This window comes from Salvelinus sp. IW2-2015, linkage group LG8, assembly GCF_002910315.2.
Source record: "Salvelinus sp. IW2-2015 linkage group LG8, ASM291031v2, whole genome shotgun sequence".
Lineage (NCBI taxonomy): Eukaryota > Metazoa > Chordata > Actinopteri > Salmoniformes > Salmonidae > Salvelinus > Salvelinus sp. IW2-2015.
In genome coordinates, this window is record NC_036848.1 from 37,344,478 (window position 1) to 37,365,302 (window position 20,825).

The window sequence follows — 20,825 nt, forward strand, 5'->3', positions numbered from 1 at the left end:
TAACCGTGCACTAACGCATCTAATTCAACTAAACTCTTCATATGGCATGCATCATTTTTAGATTGTGGCTTTAATACAAATCTGTGTTGTTTTAAACCCACCTGGGTAGCGTTTGTAGTTCTCATAGTCCTCAGAACAATCCACAGTGTAGACCCTGGTCTGCGCAACCACCTCAGCCTGTCTGACCAGGGTCTCTGTGGTGTAAGGGTCCCCTGAGGCCAGGTAGAGCCAGGTGAGGGTTCCCACCACAGCCAGGGCCACCACCACTACGAGCAGAGAGCCACGGGACACCCGCCATGCAGACGCCTGCCTCAGAGCATTACCCCTGGGAGAGGACAGGAGAGAGGAAGTTTGTTTTGATTGTCCTGCACTGAAAGGAGAACAGAAAAAAAAGACTTCCCTCTTCCACCCATCTTATTATGACACACACACACACACACACACACACACACACACACACACACACACACACACACNACACACACACACACACACACACACACACACACACACACACACACACACACACACACACACACACACACACACACACACACACACAATAGTTCTGCCGACCGAATAGACAATAAAACGAATTTTACCTCGGTGCCGAACGGAACCAAAACCTACTGGCTCTCTAGGAGGTTGGGTAAACAATATAGTACTTTCCTGGAGATATTTTGTCTCAAATTTAGAACTAACCGCAAAGACAACCGGTAGAGTAAGTTCAAATGTAATTTTATTCAATATTCTGGTGTGTAAGGAACATTTACACGATTTTGCACTCCAATGTTTCAGGATGTGTATATATACCAATGAATTGTGTATTACACCGCCTGTTTAATCAGACTAGCACTGGCCATGCATGTCGTTGACGTTACCTTTTGATCTTTTTCTCAATCCCGTTGGCGTCTGGGACTTTTGGATTTCCTCGCCGTTGTATCGTCATTGTATAATGCAAAGCCTTTTTCAGTGGACAATCATAAAGATATATAGCTAGCTACTTCCTTTCATGCAGAAATAGTAGAGGATTTCAGATTACCACTACTCGGCATTGCTTCCTGGTCAATGCGTAACAGTCCATCTGGTTGGCTCCTGAAGAATGAAACCTGCGTTTTAATTGGACCACATCACAAAAGTCTATTGCTCTGCAGGCCAAGTCAAAGTCAATCAACTGACTATCAGCACCTCAATCTGTTTACATTGATGAGTGTGTAGTCGCTCGTGCGTTGTAGCCTGGGTGCGTTCATCATTTGCTATGTTGCGAGGCGGTTTGTACTGAACAACACGTTTCCCCAAAACGGTGCACACTCTTCAACAACTTTTGKGGTACGTTTGCTCCCGTTTCGTGGGTGTGGCCAAATACGACCTATTATATTGACAAGATAGTCGAGTGACCACTCTAACAATGCAAATATATGTCCTCAAAGATGGAAGGCAGGCGGGAAGAAAAAAGATCAGGTGGGACCATTCTAGCCAATGAGAGGGCAGATACCACGGAAGCAAGCCTGCCCTCTCGCATTCAGGATTTTAATTTGATGTCAGACCAAGGTACTGTAAGCATTGTTTCAAGGACACGATCCCCCATTGTAGAAAATCGAACACAGTCATTGTACCAGTAGTTGCATATTTTTCACCAGATGTATATAATTGAACTGATTACTTTAAAATAACACACAGACGAAGTTAAAAGCATAATTAAGTTGCTAATGGAAGCCTGCAGTACCTCGGTCGGCCTTCAATTTGAGATACTCAATGAGAGGGAGCAGCACGATGGCCACGGTTTGGCACCGCTATGTTCTGACTGGGTCAGAGATGGAAGGTATAAGGGATTTGCGTCAATTCAAATCTTGTATCAGGACAAAATGTGATTCAGAGTCACCGAATATACTTCAAGTATTTTTATTAAACTCAAGCGATAAATGGTAAATGCAATTTTCGTATATACAGGTTCTCTGTATCACCTCGCAGGGCAGAACAGAGAACTGGCAGGATGTAAGTAAACAGCTGTTCTTATACGGTGATAGGCCAACAGATGGGTTGGAACTACGTCTATCACAGTAGAGGCTGAGCGTGGTTTAAACTTTTCCCAGCCTCTTGGCGCTCCTTGGTGTCCGGCGCTGTTGCTGTGTAGATTACGCTCCCACACCCCAGAGACTGAGGTCAGATAGCTCTGTAACATTGTTTGAGCCACTTGCACCTGCATAGAAAGCACACTGTTCTCGCTCAAGGCTAACTACAGCTTCCCAGCACACTTATCTGGGGCTAACTGTTACTTCCAGCACACACACACAGACAACCAGGCGCCCAGGCCAACAGTTGCTAATATTCAATCACGTGATGTAGTATTGGGTTATAGTGCAATAAACATAAATCCTAACAAATGAGATGGTGATGGAGAGAAATTGAAGGAAGTATGGAGCAAAGCGGTAAAAAATTAAGTGGGGAGTAGGAAAGGGAGTAGGGGTTTGAAGGGGAGAGAGAAGCCTATGGAGGCAGAGATTAAGAAAAAATGAAGTTTGAGTAGAGCAATATAGTTGAGGTAGAGAGTGCCAAAGAAGGAAAWGATAAATCGCGAGAGGAGCATGGGGTGAGGAAGATCATAAAGTGATTCTGAAGTTTAGGGAGAAGGGGAGAGTTGGGGTGATGAGGCTGATAAGGTTAACGGCTGTGATAAAATAGTTGGATTGGGGGAGTCAATGCTAAAGTGTTAAGAGATGGGAGCTTGCTGGTGTTCTGTAAGCAGGGTTGGGTAGGTTACTTTCTAAATGTTATTTACCTGTCAAATTGTAATCAGTAATGTAACTTTAACCCAAATGCAGTAATATAATCTGATTACATTCAGTTACTTTTAGATGACTTTCCCCTTAAGATGCATTAGAAGAAGACACAAATGTATGTTCCCAATTGAATGACATCTATTGCAGGATAAATCAATGTTAAAGTTTACATAGCTGGCCATTTATGGATGTTTGCGCTTAGTGGGACTATCATTTGTTTTTCAACATGACAATGTCCCAACACAACTCCAGGCTATGTATGGGCTATTTTAACAAGAAGGAGAGTGATGGAGTGCTGCATCAGATGACCTGGCCTCCACAATCACCCGACCTCAACCCAATTGAGATGGTTTAGGAGTAGTTGGACCGCAGAGTGAAGGAAAGCAGCCCACAAGTGCTCAGCATATGTTGGAACTCCTTCAAGACTGTTGGATAAGCATTCCAGGTGAAGCTGGTTGAGAGAATGCTAAGAGTGTGCAAAGCTGTCAAGGCAAAGGGTGGCTACTTTGAAGAATCTAAAATCTATTATGATTCTTTTAACAATTTTTGGGGTGACTACATGATTCTATGTGTTATTTCATAGTTTTGATGTCTTCACTATTATTATACAATGTAAAAATAAAAACTAGTAAAAGTTTGACTGGTACTGTATATATATATATATATATATATATATATAATTTATAAGTCCAAAAATGGATGTAGCAACTAGGGATTGCCCCTTTTTAAGTCTATCAAAAGTGTGTGAGTTTGAGCATGTGTCCATTAGGCCTATGGCTTTTTTTTATCAGCATGAATTAGATTGAGCAATAAAGGGCCCACTTTTATTCCATAGGCTATCCGCTGGTTTCAAAAACAAAGATTGGTTGCCGACAGCAGTCGCACCATTGGAAGACATAGCTTGGTCTGTAGCCTACGAAACCTATTCCTGCTCTTTTCCAGCGATCGAGCAAACACATTTGGTGTGTCATCATAGTGATCTCTGACTTGTGGTCAGACTCACTCAGGTGGAACAAACTTAAACTTGTGCCTTTTTTTCAATGCTGATTTGAATGTCATTGAGAAAAGAGTGTAAAATATTTTTTTGCTCACTAAAAAGTAATTTACAATTTAATGTAATCCTCAAAGTAATCCAGTTTTTCAAAAGTATCTGTAAACTGATTACAATATTTTTGCTGGTAACGTAACAGATTACATGTAATCCGTTACTCTCCAAATGCTGATTTGAATGTCATTGAGAAAAGAGTGTAAAATATTTTTTTGCTCACTAAAAAGTAATTTACAATTTAATGTAATCCTCAAAGTAATCCAGTTTTTCAAAAGTATCTGTAAACTGATTACAATATTTTTGCTGGTAACGTAACAGATTACATGTAATCCGTTACTCTCCAAACGTGTCTGTAAGGACATGCCGCAGAGGAAAAAAGCTCTCCAGGTTGAAGCAAATAGGGAAGTGTAAGGTGGTGTTGAGCAGCTGGACTGATCAAGCAGGGAAGACGTGGATTAAAGGGATGATAACAGGAGTGCCTTTGAGTGTTAGCATTAAAGAGGTAAGCGACATCTTGAGAGGAGGCGTTCTAGTGAATGTTCAAAGGTAGCAAGCAACAAGGGGTGGAGTTTGGGTAGATAGCCCATCTATTCTGTTACATTTCAAGGACAGGGTACTGCCAAATAAAGTAGCCATAGGATATATAAGTTATTATGTGAGGGTTTACGTACCAAAGCCTTTAAGATGATATAACTGCCATATGTTAGGGCATGTTGTAACAGCTTGTAAAGAGAAAAAAAGTGTGGAGGGGAGCATGAGAATGGGCAGTGTGGTGTACAACCAACGTGCTACAGCTGTGGGGGTGCTCATAATGTGSCATAMGGTGGGTGTGAGGCGATGAAGCAGGCAGTGGAGGTGCAACAAGTGAGTGGAGAGAAGAGTGTCATGCTGAGGCAGTGAGGGTGGTCCAGGGAGGTACAGGTTCAAGGGAGAGTTGGGTAGGAGGGTCTAGACTGAGCATTACGGGGCAGGTGAGCAGCAATATGGTATATATAGATAAGAGAAAGCTGGTAACGTTCATAGCGGGTGCTATCAATAGCACTGCTAAAGTAGAGTCCAAAACAGAGAGGAATCAGTTAATAGTGAAAGCGGCTGGGAGACATCTGAGTATGACAGGGTTGACATGGGAAGAGGTTTGAGATGACCCCAATCAGCCAAGGCTGGAGTCATGTATTACAGGATCTTAGTTATGGTGTTAGTACTACAATTGAATGCTCCAAGCCTGTTGGATAATGGGCAGGAGTTCAAGCAGATCATCCAAGCCTGATGTGATTTGTGTGTAGGAAACATGGCTCAAACTGACTTTGGAGTTTATCATACAGGAATATTTAGTGGTTTGTAGGGACATATATGGAGGGGGGGCACCTCAAAGCAAGGACTTCCTTACAGGATGCTAGGCAAAAACGTCATCTTATGGGGTGACGTCATCGTTCATATTTTCTACAGTCTATGGCAAATAAGCTTGTGAACAGGTGCCTGGTTTGTACTTGCAAAACAGGTCTACTAGTAAATAAAAATGTACAGGCAACCGACAAAAATGTAGAAAGTCTGGAAAGAATCTGTATTATTTTTTACCAAGTCCACCTCTTCGGGACCTCCATCAATAAAATCAGTCGTTACTGCCGCGCACAGCGTACACAGAGTAGTTTACAGAGTTTCCTTTTTTACCCCGGTAGAGTTGGTGGCGGTAATGCACGATAAATATTGGATGCCAACCGCCGTGAAACTTAATCGAAGAAGAAAACTTACATACGGTGGATTTGGCGCATGAGCACTTGGTCAAAAACAATAACGATTCTTTCCTGACAAGGCATATTTTCGGTTTCTTGTAAATTTGTATTTAGATACAGGGCGGAACTGCAGTAAATGAAGAAAGTTGCTCAGCGAAACGCCATATTTGGTYAGTAACAAACGTATTTTGACATTCTAATGCTTTCAGAGCTGTCTAATGGAAACAAACATGGTAGCTTTCTGGGCTAGAAAGGGGACTCGTCATATTCATCGTCTTCTCTGACCAGATAGATACTGGTTCAGCCTGAATGTAAAGGCAACGTTTGTATAGTAGGCTACTACTTTCATTATCAAAAGTCGAGCATTGTATTGTAATTTATGCATGATCATTGTACACATAGTAATTTACTTGTTGCTCTCCAGATTTCAGCTACAATGGATGCTTTACCAGCATGGCCCAAGGGGAAGAAGCTGGTTCACCTGGATCTGAAAGGAGCACCTCCTAGAATTGATTACCTGCACAAGGTAATATCACTGCTCACCTATCTCTTCCTTATTTGTGTGTTGAATGCAAGAAGTCTGTCTGACATGACCATTCCCTCTCTCCAGCTGATTGGTCTTTTTTCTGGTCTGGGTGCTGACGGTCTATTGGTGGAGTATGAAGACATGTTCCCCTATGAAGGCGAGCTGAAGGTGCTGCAATCCACTCAGCATTCACCATACAGGTTGGGCTATACACATCCACCATACAGGTTGGCCTAAAGCCAATCACTGATGTCAACTCTTATCCTCGAACATCACTATCTTGGCCTCGCTAGAAAGTGGGAGGAAAAAATGGTTCTTCCTGACAGGTAATGATTCTCCTCTTCTCTGCTGCAGTCGTGAGGAGGTCCTGTCCATTCAGGAAGTGGCCAAGTCCCAAGGGTTAGAGGTCATTCCTCTGGTGCAGACGTTTGGACACATGGAGGTGAGAGGGAGGGAACACATATCTGCCTCCCACCTGTTCATATCATACCCCACTTAATAATCGGAGAGATTGAGGCCAATTTATATTGTTGCATGTGGTTGTATTGTCTTGGTATCTTTGATATTCTTTTCTTTCTTTGCCTCCTTTCTCACTCACTCTCTCACAGAACTTCTCACCCCCCCTCTCTCTCTCAGTTTGTGTTGAAGCACAAGTCGTTGTGGGGGCTGAGGGAGGTGGGCCACTGCCTGGGCACTCTGAACCCCCACAGAGAGGAGGGTGTGAGGCTGGTAAAGGAGATGCTTCGCCAGGTGGTGGAGCTCCACCCAGGCAGCACCAGCCTGCACATTGGAGCTGACGAGGTGAGGCCTGGTATTTTGATCCTTTTGGAATTCAAAAAAAGTGCAGACGAAGGGAAGGAGATGAGGAAAGGAAGCCATATTGAGATGCATACAAGATTGAAATAGCTTTCTAATGATGAACAATGCATGACACCACTTTAATTGAAAGCCCCCCCCCCCCCCCCKCCKRKTCRGTCATGTGTCCTCAGGTGTACCTGTTAGGTGAGGGAGAGGAGTCTAGACGCTGGCTGAGCACACCTGGCCGTACAGTACAGCAGCTGTTCCTCAGTCATGTGACCAGGGTAGCAAAGGGCGTCAGGGAGGCATGGCCAAACCTCAACATGATCATGTGGGACGACATGTTGAGAGGGATGGACCACGACACACTGAAAGGTCAGGGTACAGGCTCTTAAAGTGATAGTTCTGCAAAGTTACACAATGATTTCAATGTTTTAGCCTGAAAGTAGTCTATGGGCCAGAAAAGTTTGCAATCTACCCCTAACATTTGCTTTTTTGACCTATTTGCCAGGCAGCGGTTTGGTAGGATTGGTCCAGTTGATGCTGTGGGACTACAACCCCACCCTAGATGTGAAAAACACTGGTAAGAACTAGTGGTTTTACTAGAACAYTATCACTATGCACATAGACAAACACTATTTGTGCTTAATGTCAATGTTTCCCATCTCCTTTCCCCTCTCCAGTATCTCTATTGGAGAGGTACAGTGGTGCAGGGCTGTCAGAACTGTGGGCAGCCAGTGCCTTCAAAGGCTCTACTAATGTCCACACCTGTGTGACCAACACACAGAGACATGTGGACAACCATCTACAGTGGCTACAGGTGGCAGCAGCCCTGCCTGAAGGCATACACATGCTGGGCATCGCCCTCACTGGCTGGCAGAGGTGAGATGGAGAGAATTCACTTGTTTTCATCTAAATTATAGTGTCATAGGGCAAAATCAGACTTGTCTAAATCATACAATGCATCAGACTTTTGCGTAAATCATGGGACATTTGTGCCAAAATGTATGATGTTATGATTTAGCCATAATCTATTTAATAATCTTATTTCAACAATAGGTATGACCACCTGTCTGTGCTGTGTGAGTTGCTGCCCCTAGCTCTGCCCTCCCTGGCCTCCAGTCTACAGACACTCACGCATGGTCAATACTTTTCTCCATATACACTTTGATGTGATCCTTGAGGTATTGTAATGGCACCTGACCCGTGTTGATGGTGGTTCTGTGTGTGCTACAGGCCAGTTCAGCCCGGAGGCTCAGAGCAGGGTGACAAAGACTTTGGGCATCTCTTCTGTAGATGTAGAAACCATGGAAAGGTGAGAGACTCTTCATAACAGAAAATGCTCCTCTGTTATAAGTGGATTGTGTTTTTAATCCTAAAAGTGTGTGTCTCTCTGTGCCCTGCCCTAGCTCCACTACAGGTGACTCTGTGCTGTTTCCAGGGAGGAGGTTGGCAGAGCTGGTGGTGGAACTAACAGCAATACTGCAGTCAGAAGAACTCCGCCATTTTGAAGACAACATGTGAGTGAAGCCAGCAGCCACATGGGCTGGAACTAAAAACTGCACACCCTGTAGCACTCTAGGAAGAGGGTTGGTGACCACTGCAATAAAGGCACACTTAATGATTTCTTGATTACTCCTATAAAATCCTTGAATTAAAGAGCTCTCTAACCTTGATACATATCGCTCTGTGGTTCTCAGGTTTGTGAGAGGCTGGTTCACTCCTTACCACAGACAGAGAAAGACAGTCAGCCCTCTTATTGCTCAGCAGTTACAGAGTCAAGCCATGACGTAAGCATCTGAATGTTTGTATTCCACCACCGTTTATATGCTAAGATAGGTTTTTCACTCCCTCATATAGTTAAAACAAATGAACCCTAAGCACCCTCCCCCTAAACAAAACAAAATGTGCTAACCCGTGTTTCTTTCAACCACCCTCCTTTCCCAGATTGTTAGCTCTTGTGGAGCAGAGAGTGGTGATGGTGAAAAAGGAGATGGTGCGTCTGTACCCAGCCTCCACAGCTCAGGAGTGGGTAGAGCAGCATGTCAGCCCTGTGGTGGCTCCCCTCCAGAGGGTCCTGGAGGACACCAACGCCAGCCTACTAGAGATGGTACCCCAGAACGTCTCAGCTTCTATGGTTGGGCAGTAAGGTTTAACCTGGGTCCCTTTGTTTTTTTTGACAGAGAAAGAGATCTATCCGTGCAGACTTCATACGGTGAGGTCCAAGAGGTAGTGAGAAAAGGATTCCATGATTATCAAAAAGCAACTTTTATTTAATTCCCTTTTTTAACAAAAAAAGCAAAAATAAAAGTAATACAAAACATTTTTTAAAGACAAGGCAAACAAGTACCTGCAGTCATCCAGCAGCACACACTAACTGGACACAAAATATCTCATGSATTCTTTCTTTCAAGCAACAGAAGGCATCTATACTCACCTTCCTCTTGCCAACAGATGCAGTAACTTAGTTAATACAGTCCAGATACAATGTAATACAGTTTACTTGTCAAACATAAATGTGTTAATAACAATATGTGTCTACGGACAGGAATGTTACCTGAGACTGGTCTTTCATTTTGTGTGTATAAGGCCAGATGGAATATGTAGTTTACCCTATGAATAATAAATCAAATCAAATGTATTTATTACACCCTTTTTTACATCAGTCACAAAGTACTATACAGAAACCTAGCCTAAAACCCCAAACAGCAAGCAATGCAGATGTCGAAGCTGTTAGATTAAGTTCATTCTAGAGGTTTTGCCTCCCCAGATTCTGTCTGACCCTGGTCATAGGACCCATCAATGCTGAAAGACATGCAAGTATTTACTTTAACATAAAAACAGGCAAACATTCTTAACTGATCCCTGGAAATCCATGCTTGATTATAGTTTACAGTCACATGCATTCAGATGGATAGATGGTTGCAGTGAGGAGAGACAATCCTACTAGACCAAGATTATCACTTGGGAGGTCTCAAACACACTGTGTTGCCTAAACTGTGGGACTGTTTTGAATGAGTATTTCACACATACTGATTACATTTAAATAGAAAGGCACTGTAATTATAGGGTTGAGTCTAATACAGTAATGATTGTTTTTGAAGAACAGGCAACACAACAAACTATGATTTTGTTTAAATATTCTGTGGAAAACTCTACCATTGGAGTGTATTTAAGACCATTTATAGTATCAGGGATACTACGAAATGCTGTAAAATATATTTGGGTGCATTTCAAGTCTGCTGTGGCTTCTCCTCATATCTTCTCCTTCTACTGCACTGAGTCCCCCTCTTCTTCGGAGTCAGTGCTGGGGTTCAGTTCATCTTCCTCCCTGACTGCCTCCTGCTCCCAGCGACACTGGAGCTCCTCCAGACCCAGGAAACGCTTGAGCAACGAAGCCACTGCCTCCACATCACTGACGGAGAGGGGGAAACAACAGGATCAAACAACTGGTTGTGATCAAAAATAGACAGCAGGAATATTTTGACAATCAAAACACTAAATACATTTGTCTGATTTCACTTCTGTTCCATGCCATTCTTGAACTGTTARACTAAATATTCTACAATGTTTTCAGATCCTGGGAAACCTGTGTTCTGATCCTTTAACACACATCTTCCATGTTAGGGTCTTATAATAGACCCATCTCACCTGCGTCCCCCCATGGTGGCGCTCTGTGTGAGGGGGTAGGAGAAACCTGTGGCCAGTCGCAGCACCAGCAGGTAGCCCTTCCCTAGGTAGCGCACCTTCTCCTCCTGAACACACACGTCACGCAGGTGCCTCATGTCCATCACCACTGAAAGACCGAGACCGGAGGAGAGGAAGGGTATGGGGCAGGTGATGGAAGGGAGACAACCGGAGAGGGAGGGTATGTGAGGGAGATGGAAGGAGACAGGGAGAGACCCCGTTGGAAGACCCCTGCGCTAACTGGATTCCAATCGTAAAACTCATCCCATCTGATCTACCCTTATTGGTAAAGGAGGTTCAATGTGAAAGTACTGTACAGGACACATTAGGTGATGTTCCTCACCTTTCTCCTGGCCTCTCCTACACATGGTGGGAATCAGGGCATACAGACTGAAGGTCTTCAGCTCTATCACTTTCTTGGTTTTATCAAACACTGCCTCCTCCCACTCCTCCATGTTCTGCATGGCCACGAACAGACAGCCCGTCACGTAGAAAAGCTTCCACAGGATACTGTCTGGAAAGACCAGAAAATAGGGATGAGAGACAGGCAGACATTTTTTTACCCATTCTGTCTTAATGATGTAATTCATGARGGGACAGGCTGGCACTGGTGATGCCTGTAAATCAGGTTGTACCTGAGCTGTAGTATGCAGCAGCCAGGCCAATGGACGCAATACCTGAAATCAGAAAAAGGACCAAATGCTGGGTCAATTTATTTTCTGACATTGCATTCAAAGAAATAAACTCAGTAAATACACACACACACATCATGATCCTACCTATGAGCAGCGACCAGGAGCGGATGCCAGGCGACCTCTTCAGGTGTAACATGTTGGTGGTGTGCTCCTCTACCTGCATATACCCCATCTTACAGACCGACAGGCAGACATGAAAAAATTGTATACAATATGGATAGGCAAAACCTATATAATATAAAGAACCATTGCTTACTCTTGTAATTCTGTGCTTGCTTCAAGGAAAGAGGGAGGATGTATGTCAGAAGTAGAACATGGCCATGTTGGTTCAATATTGAGGTTATGAATAATGATCACAGATGAATGGAAACTAGGATGTTTAAACAGGGAAATTGTCAGTGTTGAGGAAATGGGGAAGCAGATCTGAAATACAAAATGCTATGTTTCACTTCTGACAGATATCCCCCTTCTCTCTAAGAGCAGAGTTGCCAGGTCAAGATACATTTTCCAGACCAATGACAACTCAAAAAGTGKCCAAAGGGCCTGAAAACAAGCAATTTTTTTAACAGCAAGAGGAGTTGCCATTTATATAATAAACCCCTTTTCCAMAATGTTACCGAGACAATTAAGGATTATCGTAGTAACTTGTAACGACGTTGGAAGCGAAATTCAGTTTTTCTCAAAATAATAATTATTGCAAGCTGTGCCTTAGACCGCTGCGCCACTCGGGAGGCCAACAGTTCATCTACTCCAGCAGCTCTCCAGACAACGTCTACATTAGAGGAAAACTGTAACATTGAAGGGAATGGAATAGGTTATTCTGCAATGTCACGACGTGACCGCGRATGCTGCTCAGCCAATAGCTGTAGTMRTCTCTCAACTCACACACCCCTCCGGTCCCCCCAACCACTCACAGTAACAACCTGCCTCAGTCTGCAGCAGGTCACTGTGAAATATATATTTTAAGATATATTTATAATTCTATTCGTTATGAAGGTATTCAATTACAAAAAAGAAAACAATGAAAACGTTCATGAAAGGCATCAGATAGAAGTAAATTATTCCACGAATATAATTTTACATCTTCAATGACCGCGWTTTCATGAATTTGATTATATAATTTTGAATTCCATTCAAAAACTGGGCATGATCCAGGAAGTAGGCGGGACATTCATAGTGTTGCCGATCACTCATTCATCATCTCGCCTATAAATGAAATAATTTATCCCCATATGCCTATTAATTTATCTCTTACCTTACACTTTTCAACTGGAATCCTAAAATGATACACGCTGGATAATGTGTCAAATCGGCTTGATGATAGTGACAGTTACATGTATAAAGTTTTAGAGAAGTCCCAATTCATTTCATTTTACAGTAACAACGCACAGTGGGAATGTGTTGATTTCTTCCGGGTTACGTCTATGCTGATTAGATGATGACATGAGCTACAGTTTATCCCCCCCCCCCCGTGATAAAGATGTAGAGGAAACAATATTTCTAACAACTTGTCTCTGATATTTTAATAACACAAACCCATAGAAGAAAAAACGCATCTCAATCATATTTGATTTTAAGTATCTTACAGTACTAGAATATAGTCATTGATTTACACCAAAAGTGGAAAGAAACGTTTTCACATGGCGCGTGACGCACCCAAAGGGAACCGGGTTTTACGCATGCGCCCTTGATTGACCGGGGCTCAATGGAGTCACTCATGTTCTTTTATAGTTCAATGGTCACGAATTCTGATGTCAAGCCGTCTGGAAAACCGGTCTGGAACCCCCGACTAATTTCTACATCAGACGGTCTTGTGACAGAAACCGTCGCATATTGTCCATTATAGCCTTTCAGTGGTATCGTAATCGCTTCAGATATTGTTGAGTAAACATTGCCACATATTACCCTGGCTCAAACTCCCCCTTTCTCCTTTACGAAACAGCTTGAAAGGTGTCTGAAGTCATTTGTATAAAGGCAGACTAGTAGAAAACGTCCAACGGGTGAGTGAGTGAGTGAGTGAGTGCGTGCGTGCAGTGATGTAATAAATACGGCAAAATCGGATGTCATTGAGTTCAAGAATGGCCAAGAACATGAAAGACACAAAACATGACAAGATAATTCGTTATAATAATGAACTTTAGATAAGCTTTTCTTGTTATTTAGTATTTTAAGAGACTCAATTAAAACAAATTATATCAAAAACACTTTAAAGCAGGGGGTTGATTTTTTTTTTTTTTTAATATGGTTTTGTGGATATAACGTTGACCAAAATCATGACATTKTACATTTCAAAGAGTTCAGAGTATCAATAAAGTGACCAGTTTTACTCGGTATGTACTCCTCCATATCTCTCAAATCTAATAGTGTGCGAACATCTGTAAAACAAATGTGTCCGTGTTTCAGGTTCATCATTGGAGAATGTTTCATCAATTTCTGTTAACATTGACACCATTGTTTTGGAGGGGTACATATTGTGTAAAAAATATTTASGTGCACCTCTCTTATCTTATTAGAAATACCACATTTGAAGGGACAAAGCCAAGACTTTTGACATTGAGTGTTTGTTTTTCCACACAGTTGGTCAATTAAATGTTCATCTCCTTACATGTGGATTCGTGTACAAGAATAGAGAGAGAGCTGGATAAACAAACCAAGATACTCCCTCAGCATTTGTTAATAGAACCATTCTTAACTAATACATTTAATGGCTGATGACCCTGGTATAGGCATCAGGTTATCTGAGACATGCCAGACATTGCACATTTGTGGCCAAGCAAGGAATGTTTTTCTCCCTCCAATTACTGTTTAGAGATTTCAAACTAACAGAAAGCATAATCATAGTTAATTAACCCMTACCAGGATATAAATAGCTAAATAAATTGCTGTTTATATTGGGTCCTGGTAATAGGCCTATATGTTCTAACAGAGGCTTCAGCCTTTATTTAGCATTTATTATATCAATTATGATGATGAATGATGTATAATAATAATCTATGATTATTTTTGTCTTTATTTACTGTATACTATGTAACCACATTTTGAATACAGAGGACACACACAGATGATTTGTGGTTTGGGTCCATTCTTTGGATCTCCGTCAACATAGTAGTTAACATGTCATAGCCTATACAAATAAAGCTTCATTGCCTGCCTATTGACACATTTGGTGCAATTATGTATACTTTGTTGTGATATGGAAGCTGTTTCGTCGGCAGTTTACCATCTTTATTATATGCTGCTGTTGAGATAAGAAGAATGATCCTGATTGGTTAGGACAGGGTTAATGATGTAGAAGTTGGGTGGAGTTGAGTCACACACCCACACACAAATACTAGCATTTTAGTTTGGATCGTAGAGTAGTTGGCACGACAGTTGTCCAAGGAAAATGTGTAGAAGTGTTGTGAAGATTKCAGGTCTATTCCAGAGTTGGATGGCTTACTGATCCTGTGTTTGTGTCAAATCCAACCCACAGCCATTTCACAGAAAAATGTCAGAAGAGAACATCGGAAGACGCAAGGAGAAGTGTGAGAATTGCACTAAACAGGTAAGCCCATGGAATGTTTGTGGTTTCACTGTGCAGTGTGCGAGTGTCTCTCTGCAACTGAAATTGCCCATCCAGTCGTTTCTGACCTAGTTGTTTGAGGTCATRACTTTTTGCATGTTATAGTCAAACATCATATTTTGTGTCCAATTCGAACATTGATTAATTTATTGATTTGTTGGTTGATTGGTAATTTCCAGTGCAACAAGAAGCAGAGGGATGAAGACATTAGCTCCCTTCCGGAGGAAGATGTAGSCAACGGAGAGGTCCCTGCCTCCTCCCATCTCCTCAAGCAGCAGGTGTTGCTGAGTGCCTGTCTGTCCTGTGAGGGCTGTGTGTCCGAGGAGGAGAGCCTAAAGATCTCCCAACAGAACCTGGAGGAGGTGGCCCGCGTCCTGGGCCTCAACAAGGTACTACTGGACCACTGACCAGGCTACCTGGGTCATATTCAATAGGCACCAAATGGAAGAAAATTGACTGAAACAGGGAGGGACTATTTTAACTTATCTAATAACAACTGATGTTTTCCCTTTTTCGTTTCAAAAGGTTTTGCTGAGGTGCTCACTAATGAATACAAACCTGGACACCTCACATGATTAGCCTCCCTAAGCACTTGTGGAGATCTGAGAGGCTTTATGATGTCAGTGCTTCAATAGTAGCTAAAGAGACAAGGGTATATACTGTCTGAGAGGAAAGAGGAACAATTGTGTTATCTTTGCTGTACTTAGTTTCCAGATGACCTCATGCCAGATTTGTTTTAATGTGTGTTGTTATTGCTGGTCTCTTTGCCTGGCATGCAGACTGATTGTTTGATTTCACTGAAATGTATGGGGCATTCAGTGTTGATGCCAGGTAAATGGTCTCTCTCTTCTCGGCCGACGTTTGACATGTCCCTCTCCCTCTTTTTGTCATTGCAGAAGTGTGATGTGTCCAAACACCAGGTCCTGGTGGTGTCAGTGTGTCCCCAGTCTCTGCCTTTCTTCGCTGTCAAGTACGGTCTGGACATTCCTGAGGCCACACGCAAGCTCTGTGGCTTCCTCAAGAGCCTGGGTAAGTGAGCGTGTACAGTATCTATGTCTCTGTGCTGACTGGGGATTCCAGACAAGCCCTGTAGTTTCCTCAAAGATCTTTGTGTGGGTGTGTGCGTATGGTGATATACAGTGGGGCAAAAAAGTATTTAGTCAGCCACCAATTGTGCAAGTTCTCCCACTTAAAAAGATGAGAGATGCCAGATGATAATTATCATCATAGGCTACACACTTCAACTATGACAGACAAAATGAGAAAAAAAATCCAGAAAATCACATTGTAGGATTTTTAATGAATTTATTTGCAAATTATGGTGGAAAATAAGTATTTGGTCAATAACAAAAGTTTACTCAATACTTGTTATATACCCTTTGTTGGCAATGACAGAGGTCAAACGTTTTCTGTAAGTCTTCACAAGGTTTTTCACACACTGTTGCTGGTATTTTGGCCCATTCCTCCATGCAGATTCTCCTCAGAGCAGTGATGTTTTGGGGCTGTTGCTGGGCAACACGGACTTTCAACTCCCTCCAAAGATTTTCTATGGGGTTGAGATCTGGAGACTGGCTAGGCCACTCCAGAACCTGAAATGCTTCTACGAGCCACTCCTCGTTGCCGGGCCGGTTTGTGTTTGGGATCATTGTCATGCTGAAAGACCCCAGCCACGTTTCATCTTCAATGCCCGTCTGATGATAGGCTTTGTTACTTTGGGTCCCAGCTCTCTGCAGTGTCATTCAATAGGTCTCCCCGTGGTTCTGGGATTTTTGCTCACCGTTCTTGTGATCATTTGACCCCACGGGGTGAGATCTTGCGTGGACCCCAGATCAGAGGAATTATCAGCGGGTCTTGTATGTCTCCATTTCTAATAATTGCTCCCACAGTTGATTCTCTCAAACCAAGCTGCTTACCTGTTTGCAGATTCAGTCTTCCCAGGGCCTCCGGTTGCAGGTCTACAATTTCTGTGTTTCTGTGCCTTTGACAGCTTCTTTGGTTCTTGGCCATAGTGGAGTTTGGAGTGGTACTGTTTGAGGTTGTGGACAGGTGTCTTTTATACTGATAACAAGTTCAAACAGGTGCCATTAATACAGGTAACGAGTGGAGGACAGAGGAGCCTCTTAAAGAAGAGAGTACAGGTCTGTGAGAGCCAGGAAATCTTGCTTGTTTGTAGGTGACCAAATACTTATTTCCACCATAATTTGCAACGTAAAATCAATAAAAAATCCTACAATGTGATTTTCTGGATTTTTTTCCCTCATTTTGTCTGTCATAGTTGAAGTGTACCTATGATTAAAATTACAGGCCTCTCATCTTTTTAAGTGGGAGAACTTGCACAATTGGTGGCTGACTAAATACTTTTTTGCCCCACTGTATATATATAGAGAGAGAGAGTGTGTGTGTGTGTGTGTGATTAGTAGAGCACAGCGTGTGTATGTGAAATAAAAGTGCGGTACATTCATTGGCATCTACCGTAACAGATGAATCATTCTCTTCCCTTCTCTCTCACCCTCCCTTTCTGTCTGTAGGAGTGCAGTATGTGTTTGATACTACTCTAGCAGCAGGCTTCAGTATTCTGGAGAGCCAGAGAGACTTTGTCCAGAGGTACAGCAGGAGGCACCATGATAGCCAGGCRCTACCCATGTTCACCTCCTCCTGTCCAGGTAATATTTACACAATTTCCTTGTTCCTCCCCCTCTTTCCCTCTGCGCACACACACACACACACACACACACACACACCACAACCTGAGTATAAAATATTAAGCAGCTTTGTTGTGTTTCAGTTTAACAATTGTGTGTGCTGTTTGAGGGATGTGTGGCATTATTAAGGTAAGGGTATTAAGGGTTGGACCTAGCTCCCATTTGAAAGTAGAGATAGCAGAGCCGGGCTGGGAGGGAGAGATACAGACACAGCCTCACACCACTCCCTTCCCTGGAGATAGGCCTTTTAGGAGGGGAGTCGCCCTCCCTCTTCTGCTCTCTCATTCAAATCAAATTGTATTTGTCACATGCACCYAATACAACGGGTGTAGGCCTTACCGTGAAATGCTTACTTACGCTCTCTCGTGTACTCGTTCTCCTCATGTTCTCTTTTTTGTTCTGTTTCAGTCTTGCTCGCTCTACATCTTTCTCTGACCCCATCCCTTTAGATAATAAAACCATAAGCTTAGGACTCATGTCAATTTCATTATTCCACTTCTGTTCAGGGTGGATCCGGTACGCTGAGCGTGTTCTGGGCAGTCTGGTCATTCCTCACATCTGTACGGCCAGGTCTCCTCAACAGATCATGGGCTGTCTGGTCAAAGACTATTTCGCCAAACAACAGGTCAGCGCTTTTTGTGTGTTGTAACAACCCACCCCGTACAATTAAATGAAATTCATGAGAACATGTGAATATTGATTGATGCCACACTATTCATGTGTTTTAACCATGTTACTCATCTCACACAGCAGGTGAATAGTGGTGTCTGCTTTGTGTTTGTAGAAGCTGAGCCCAGACAAGCTTTACCATATTATGGTGGCTCCTTGCTTTGATAAGAAACTGGAGGCAGTGCGAGAGGAGTTCTACAACAGTCTCCTGGAGAGCAGAGATGTGGACTGTGTCCTCACATCAGGTACTATGCTCTCATTACCTCTACCTCTACACCCCTTGACTTTTTCCACATTTTCTGGGATTAAAATGGATTTGTCATTTTTTTTGTCAGTCTACACAAAATACTCAGTCAAAGTGGAAGAAAAATTCAAACTCTTTGTAAAAAYAAATATGACAAATAAAACACTAATGTGCATTCGGAAAGTATTCAGACCCCTTGACTTTRTCCACATTTTATTACGTTACAGCCTTATTCTAAAATTGATTAAATAACACACAATACCCCATAATGACAATGCGAAAACAGMTTTTTTTAAATGTTTGCAAATGTAGCAAAAACTAAAAACATAAATACCTTATTTACATAAGTATTCAGACCTTTTGCTATGAGACTCGAAAATAAGCTGAGGTACATCCTCTTTCCATTTATCACCCTTGATTTGTTTTGAAAACTTGATTGGAGTCCACCTGTGATGAATTCAATTGATGGACATGATTTGGAAAGGCACACACCTGTCTAATAAGGTCCCACAGTTGACAGTGCTGCAAGCCATGAGGTCGAAGGAATTGTCCGTAGAGCTCCGAGACAGGATTGTGTCAAGGCGCATATCTGGGGAGGGGTACCAAAACATTTCTGCAGCATTGAAGGTCCCCAAGAACACAATGGCCTCCATCATTCTTAAATGGAAAAAGTTTGGAACCACCAAGACTCTTCCTAGAGCTGGCCGCCTGGCCAAACTGAGCACTCGGGGGAGAAGGGCCTTGGTCAGGGAGGTGACCAAAAACCCAATGGTCACTCTGACAGAACTCTGACAGAGTTCCTCTGTGGAGATGGGAGAACCTTCCAGAAAGACAACCATCTCTGCAGCACTCCACCAATCAGGCCTTTATGGTAGAGTGGCCAGAAGCCACTTCTCASTAAAAGGCACATGACAGCTCGCTTGGAGTTTGCCAAAAGGCACCTTAAGACTCTCAGACCATGAGAAACGAGATTCTCTGGTCTGATGAAACCAAGATTGAATTCTTTGTCTTGAATGCCAAGCGGAAACCTGGAGATAACCTGGCACCATCCCTATGGTGAAGCATGGTGGTGGCAGCATCATGCTGTGGGGATGTTTTTCAGCGACAGGGACTGGGAGACTAGTCCGGATRGAGGGAAAGATGAACGGAGCAAAGTACAGAGAGATCCTTGATGAAAACCTGCTGCAGAGTGCTCAGGACCTCAGACTGGGGCGAAGGTTCAGCTTCCAACAGGACAACGAAGGAGTGGCTTCGGGACAAGTCTCTGAATGTCTTTGAGTGGCCCAGCCAGAGCCTGGACTTGAACCCGATCGAACATCTCTGGAGAGACCTGAAAATAGATGTGCAGGGACGCTCCCCATCCAACCCGACAGAGRTTGAGAGAATCTGTAGAGAAGAATGGGAGAAACTCCCCAAATACAGATGTGCCAAGCTTGTAGCGTCATACCCAAGAAGACTCGAGGCTGTAATCGTTGCCAAAGGRGCTTCAACAAAGTACTGCGTAAAGGGTCCAAATCATATTTTTGTTTTTGCTTTGTCATTATGGGGTATTGTGTGTAGATTGAGGGAATAAAAACCCAATTTAATCCATTTTAGAATAAGGCTGTAATGTTAAAAAAAAAAAAAGTGGAATAATTCAAGGGGACTGAAATCTTTTTGAAATCCCTGTACCTTGATTACATAAGTATTCAACCCCCTGACTCAATACATGTTAGTCACCTTTGGCAGTGATTACAGCTGTAAGTCTTTCTGGGTAAGTCTCTAAGAGCTTTGCACACCTGGATTGTACAATATTGGCGCATTGTTCTTTTAAAAATTCTTCAAGCTCTGTCAAATTGGTTGTTCATCATTCCTATAAAGCCATGTTCATGTCTTGCCATAGATTTTCAAGCCAATTTAAGTCATAACTGTGAACATTTCCAGTGTATATATGGCATTGTGTTTTAGGTTATTGTAAAGGAAAATGTGTATCCCAGTGTCTGTTGGAAAGCAGACTGAACCAGGTTTTCCTCTAGGATTTTGCCTGTGCTTATTTTGTTTATTTATATCCCCAAAAAACTCCCTAGTCCTTGCCGATGACAAGCAGACCCATAACATGATGCAGCCACAACCATGCTTGAAAATATGAGGAGTGCTACTCMGTGATGTGTTGTGTGGATTTGCCCCAAACATAACGTTTTGTATTCAGGATGTCACGCTCGCTATCCTCAAACTCCCTGTCATAAAACAACCAAGGCGRAGCGTGCATGTCGTTCCACATCTTTTAATAGGAGTGAAAAACCTAACCAACAAAACAAACAGGTAAACCGCAAAGAACGTGACGCAACCGAGGTGCACACAAACACACGGAAAATAATAATTACCCACACATTAGGTGGGAAAAA

At 42.8% G+C, this 20,825-nt stretch overlaps 4 protein-coding genes across 8 annotated transcripts in view; 2 read left to right on the forward strand and 2 right to left on the reverse strand.

Moving 5' to 3' along the window:
- The window catches only part of ogfod3 (2-oxoglutarate and iron dependent oxygenase domain containing 3), a 34,141-nt gene extending 32,853 nt beyond the window's left edge, over positions 1-1,288 (reverse strand). The window contains exons 1-2 of the mRNA XM_023993242.2: positions 882-1,288; positions 102-325 (exon numbers count right to left, since the gene is read on the reverse strand). Coding sequence (XP_023849010.1) covers positions 102-325; positions 882-949 — 292 coding nt within the window. The 5' untranslated portion in view covers positions 950-1,288. The remainder of the gene's footprint in view (positions 1-101; positions 326-881) is intronic.
- Positions 1,237-9,523, forward strand: hexd (hexosaminidase d). Of its 2 annotated transcripts, none has more exons than XM_023993241.2 (14): positions 1,237-1,329; positions 5,673-5,728; positions 5,983-6,084; positions 6,169-6,284; positions 6,439-6,526; positions 6,721-6,885; positions 7,074-7,257; positions 7,394-7,465; positions 7,566-7,764; positions 7,942-8,024; positions 8,119-8,197; positions 8,292-8,402; positions 8,583-8,672; positions 8,830-9,523. In XM_023993241.2, the coding sequence occupies exons 3-14, from the start codon at positions 5,995-5,997 to the stop codon at positions 9,029-9,031; spliced, it is 1,479 nt and encodes a 492-aa protein (XP_023849009.1). In that variant the 5' UTR covers positions 1,237-1,329; positions 5,673-5,728; positions 5,983-5,994; the 3' UTR covers positions 9,032-9,523. The 2 variants fall into 2 exon arrangements, with proteins under 2 accessions (XP_023849009.1, XP_070301010.1); XM_070444909.1 differs by lacking the exon at positions 1,237-1,329 and adding an exon at positions 3,201-3,225.
- Positions 9,510-12,609, reverse strand: LOC111967839 (cytochrome b-245 chaperone 1 homolog). Of its 3 annotated transcripts, none has more exons than XM_023993243.3 (6): positions 12,520-12,609; positions 11,349-11,436; positions 11,205-11,246; positions 10,913-11,083; positions 10,534-10,678; positions 9,510-10,297 (listed from the first exon to the last, which is right to left on the reverse strand). In XM_023993243.3, the coding sequence occupies exons 2-6, from the start codon at positions 11,434-11,436 to the stop codon at positions 10,153-10,155; spliced, it is 591 nt and encodes a 196-aa protein (XP_023849011.1). In that variant the 5' UTR covers positions 12,520-12,609; the 3' UTR covers positions 9,510-10,152. The 3 variants fall into 3 exon arrangements, with proteins under 3 accessions (XP_023849011.1, XP_023849012.1, XP_023849013.1); XM_023993244.3 differs by having other exon boundaries at positions 12,525-12,607; XM_023993245.3 differs by lacking the exon at positions 12,520-12,609 and adding an exon at positions 11,882-11,967.
- A 346-nt stretch (positions 12,610-12,955) lies between these two features.
- Positions 12,956-20,825, forward strand: part of LOC111967840 (nuclear prelamin A recognition factor) — a 15,113-nt gene continuing 7,243 nt past the window's right edge. The window contains exons 1-7 of one of the 2 annotated variants that reach the window (XM_023993246.2): positions 12,956-13,264; positions 14,737-14,808; positions 15,006-15,215; positions 15,723-15,855; positions 17,355-17,489; positions 18,035-18,153; positions 18,313-18,442. In XM_023993246.2, the coding sequence (XP_023849014.1) occupies positions 14,752-14,808; positions 15,006-15,215; positions 15,723-15,855; positions 17,355-17,489; positions 18,035-18,153; positions 18,313-18,442 (784 nt within the window). In that variant the 5' untranslated portion in view covers positions 12,956-13,264; positions 14,737-14,751. Of the gene's footprint in view, positions 13,265-13,575; positions 13,595-14,736; positions 14,809-15,005; positions 15,216-15,722; positions 15,856-17,354; positions 17,490-18,034; positions 18,154-18,312; positions 18,443-20,825 lie in introns of those variants that run through there. The other variant, XM_023993247.2, reaches the window with a different exon arrangement.